This window comes from Egretta garzetta, unplaced genomic scaffold, assembly GCF_000687185.1.
Source record: "Egretta garzetta isolate BGI_Z169 unplaced genomic scaffold, ASM68718v1 scaffold386, whole genome shotgun sequence".
In the NCBI taxonomy this organism is placed as follows: Eukaryota; Metazoa; Chordata; class Aves; order Pelecaniformes; family Ardeidae; genus Egretta; species Egretta garzetta.
Genome location: NW_009260063.1, coordinates 21727 through 25737, shown reverse-complemented (window position 1 = coordinate 25737; position 4011 = coordinate 21727). Strand labels below are relative to the sequence as shown.

General features: G+C 41.8%; 1 protein-coding gene across 1 annotated transcript in view; it reads right to left on the bottom strand.

Moving 5' to 3' along the window:
• DHX32 (DEAH-box helicase 32 (putative)) overlaps positions 1-3045 on the bottom strand; it is a 27086-nt gene extending 24041 nt beyond the window's left edge. The window contains exon 1 of the mRNA XM_009641080.2: positions 2776-3045. Within this exon, the coding sequence (XP_009639375.2) occupies positions 2776-3045 (270 nt within the window). The remainder of the gene's footprint in view (positions 1-2775) is intronic.
• Positions 3046-4011: the final 966 nt, after the last annotated feature.

The window sequence follows — 4011 nt, the reverse complement described above, 5'->3', positions numbered from 1 at the left end:
CGCGGGAAGGGGCTGCCCAGGGAAGGGGTCGAGTCCCCGCCCCGGGGGGGATTTAACAGCTGGGCAGAGGCGGTGCTGAGGGCTGGGGTTTGGGGGTGGGATGGCAGGGGTAGGGGAACGGTTGGGCTGGGGGAGCTTAAAGGGCTTTTCCTACCTAAACGATTCTATGAAATGATCATTCTGTGAAACTAAATCAACCTGAGCTCCCGCTGCTTGCTGTCTGCCTGACTGCTGATGGATGAGCTGCACCTGACACAGAAATTACCTGTCTTGATAAATGTCAAGATGCTGAATCTCTTAAGTAGTCAAGGGTTGCAGTGACATGGGTTTACCTGGGAATTTCTCAACTGGACTCGGCTTAGTTCGACTATATTGCAGAAGGGACAGAATTGGCCTCTGAGGAGCAGGTAACACCAGCACTATCATTCTTGAGCATCTCCTGATTGATCCATCAGCGTTGGTGTGGTTGTTGTCAGGGACTTCTGAGCTGGCTCAGTGGTAAACCTACCCATGCTATGTCATATTCAGGTGCTTGACATGAGAAACATGTCCCAGGAAGCAGAGGATTTCAAACTGACAAATGCCAGAGTAAATATATGTAATTTCAGATTAATTACTCTGTAAATAAAGATAACTGAAACTGAACTGCACCAGAACCTTATGCAGTAGCTCTCGAATTTATATACTTACAGTAGAAAACACTAGAAAATATTAATGCCTTATTGTCATGAAAAAGTAAAATTACACTATACATATTATTTTAGTGAAAATATTAGGTTTCAAATCCTTAACATATATAAACTAGATGCATCAGCCACATATAATTTATTTCTGTATAGTTATTTATGTTTCTAAAAAATGTTTGAAAAACAGCCAGCAATGCATTACATCTTACTAAACTTCTTTAAGGGCAGTTAAAAAAGCTAATATGCCTTAGCAAGTAGTTTATTATTATACAGAGTTTGTTCTGTATCCATGACAGTCAGTAACAAAGGGTAAAGACTGCACTCAAAAAAATATTCCAGGCACCAGGTGGGTGTGTATCCTTTTTATAGGAATAGGGGAATTTTCAGTGTCTCTAGTTCAATATGTGATCTCCAGCAGTGTCCGACATCCAAGTGTCCAGCAGATGTGATGTCCTCCAACAGAAATTATCCTACAGCTTTACCTGCAGGCAAGTTTTCTCCTGATCCCAGTCATAAACATTCAGGTTTTGGCTTATAACACTTGCTTGGAAATTCTTCTCTGCTTACTGTGGTAATGGACTTCGGTTGTTATATATTATTACCACGGAGTTTGATAGCCCTAGTGGTTATTTATGTGTTTAGCGTCAACTGAGATCTTGGCTTCAGTGATGGTTTTTAACATGAGTTCTGCAAAGTAATTGAATATTCTTGGAAAAGGCATTTGCTCTTGGGTGAAGTGAGGGAAAGGCCATTACTTCTCCTGGAGAAACAGCCCTACTGATGTCAGCCCTTCATTCCCTGAGAACTTTTTCACCTTCTCTTGTGACCTGCCTGCAGATCCACTGTACTTCTGCCCTGATACAGCACTAATCAGAACCAAGACATGCTTTCTGAGTAAGAATATGCCTTGGATCCAACACAGGCATTGCAGAGTCTACCATTTCCCCTGGGCATTCAATGTGATGATGGACAAAAAGAGGAGAAAATGGCAAGTTTAGTCAATATTAGGGAGGAGGCAATAAAATTTTCCAGTGGAACAAAATACCGGCCAGCCAGTTGTAGAAGGAATGATTTATTGCTAAAATACTAAAGCAGTCTGAATAAGTCCCAAGGTCTTTTACACTTGGGCTTGGCCTCTCTGAAGACAGCAGAAATACACCTGTAATTTCAGGAGGGGAGGATTTACGTAATCTTGTAATACATTTTAAAGTATATAGTTGATAGTTTTTCAAGGTGAGATGTGATGTTGTGATATACAAACAAAGCAATAATTTACAGGGCATACACTGAGAGAATTTTTCTAAGATTATGTGTATATTTGGTTCTGAATTTTGAACTGTACCAGTTCATGCATGTGGTCTGCAGCGTTCAGAAAGAGCTTGATATTTTTAAATTTAGTATTTAGTACCAAAAAAGTTGTAGTTTGAGATTTTTGTTAGTTGTTTATGACACTCTGTCAGACAGTTGCAGTCTGAGAAGTGTTACTCTTCGGTGCTTAACTTAGCCTGAAGCCCCAAAGACATCATCAACCAAGCAAAAATGGCCAACTTAAAGGGAGTGTCAATTGTTTGTGAATATTTGAAGAAAGTTATTTAAATGTATGCTATATATATATATATATATATATATACACACAAAAATATGACATCTGTGTTTGACTGCATTACTCTTTTGTTGTCTTCTGTATTTCACTTTCCTTCTCTGGCCTGAAGAGCTCAGATTGCAGTAGGCGGCCACGCATCTGTTTCTACACTGAGAACTGCTAAACTCAGTACAGCAGTGCGTGCGTACACCGCAGCTGCGCTTTTCGGAGCTGGGTGTGATTGTATTGCAATGCCATACAGCACTCAGCACACCAACAGTCCCCTACTAACAGAGACCAGATCCCAGTGTAATACCAGTCTGCCTATTGATGTGCCTAACATAAATAAAGGGCAACAGCAGTGAATAGGAAAACCATTGCAAAAATGTTCTAAGCGTATGTAATATTAGTAAAATAATAATAGTAACTCTGGAAAGTGTACAACATTAAATGTTCTGAAAATAATTTAACACACCCCCCCCCCCCAACCAAGTCTGTTGTACTGACCTGGGAGCTTTTGCCAGTCTTAGCATCTCCTGACACAATCACAATTTGATTATGAAGCAAACTTTCCTTAAAAGTGTGTTTTTCTTTCCATACTGGAAGTTCTTCTCTTTCTTTCAGAAGTTTATAGTAACGGGAAGAGTAAGGCAAGCCATCGAAAGGATTAAGCTCTAGATCTTCTCCACATACTAGTATTTCCTCTTCATCACCATCGCTGCAGTCAAGTAACTCAGAAAAGGAGTGGATCTCTGAAGAAAAGGTTAAAAATTCCATTTTTCTTGCGTATATTATTCCCAGCAGAAACACATTAGTAATGGAGGGAGTCCTTTGTATTGATGGGTCATTCAGGCCCCCTAACCCTGAGGAAATCCATCTCTGCTTGCTTCAGGATTAGTATTTCCCAGCTCCTCAGTTTAAAAGTTCAGTCTTGGGGGGGTCCAGCTGCCTTCTTTGTAGTCCGTTTGCCACGCCTCGAGTGGTTTAATAACCCGAATGAGCCTCGAGAAAATACATTTTAAAAAAAATCACCTCAAACTCTTCAAAACAGAGGTGATTAAACCAGAAGATGTTCAAGAGAAGCTGAGTAGCTTTTGCACTTCCGTAGGATGTTAAAGCCGGACCATGAGTGTGTTTGCTCGTGCTCCTGTCTGCTCCTGCTCGGCCAGGCTGGAGAATAATTGGGAAAGAGCACTCTGAGCCTGACCTTTCTCGCCGCCGCCTGTGCCCCGGCCGCGGTGAATAGGAGGCTACGGGGCGATTAGTCTGTTTGCAGAGATGGTCATGTGGCCAGCTAATCCCCGCACAGCGGGGTTCACCCCTGGGTGCAGCAAAACCAGCGCGGGGGCTGCGAGCGTGCAGTTACCGGGAGGCAACCGCTGCGCGAAAGCGGCCGTCGGGAAGAGCCAGCGGTTTTATTTTGTGTTATTTGCAGTGGTTTCGAAAGTCAGAGCAGTAAAGAGTCATTTTATATGCTCTGTGTATTAACTCAGCTTGGAAGTCTTGCGAGGCTTTAACAGCCTTTGCCATAATTAAAAACCGAAAATATGCTTCATACATTAAAAAAAGCAGAGAGATGCTATTTCTGCTCCTTCAAGGGCACCAGAAGTGGCCTTGAAAGACGGGGGAAGAACAAATTACTGATTCAAAGTAGCTCCAATGCTTAGGACTCAAAGTAGCAAAATAGTCTCCTAATCTTGACTGATCTGTACTGTAGCACAAATATTAAACATTTTTTATTTT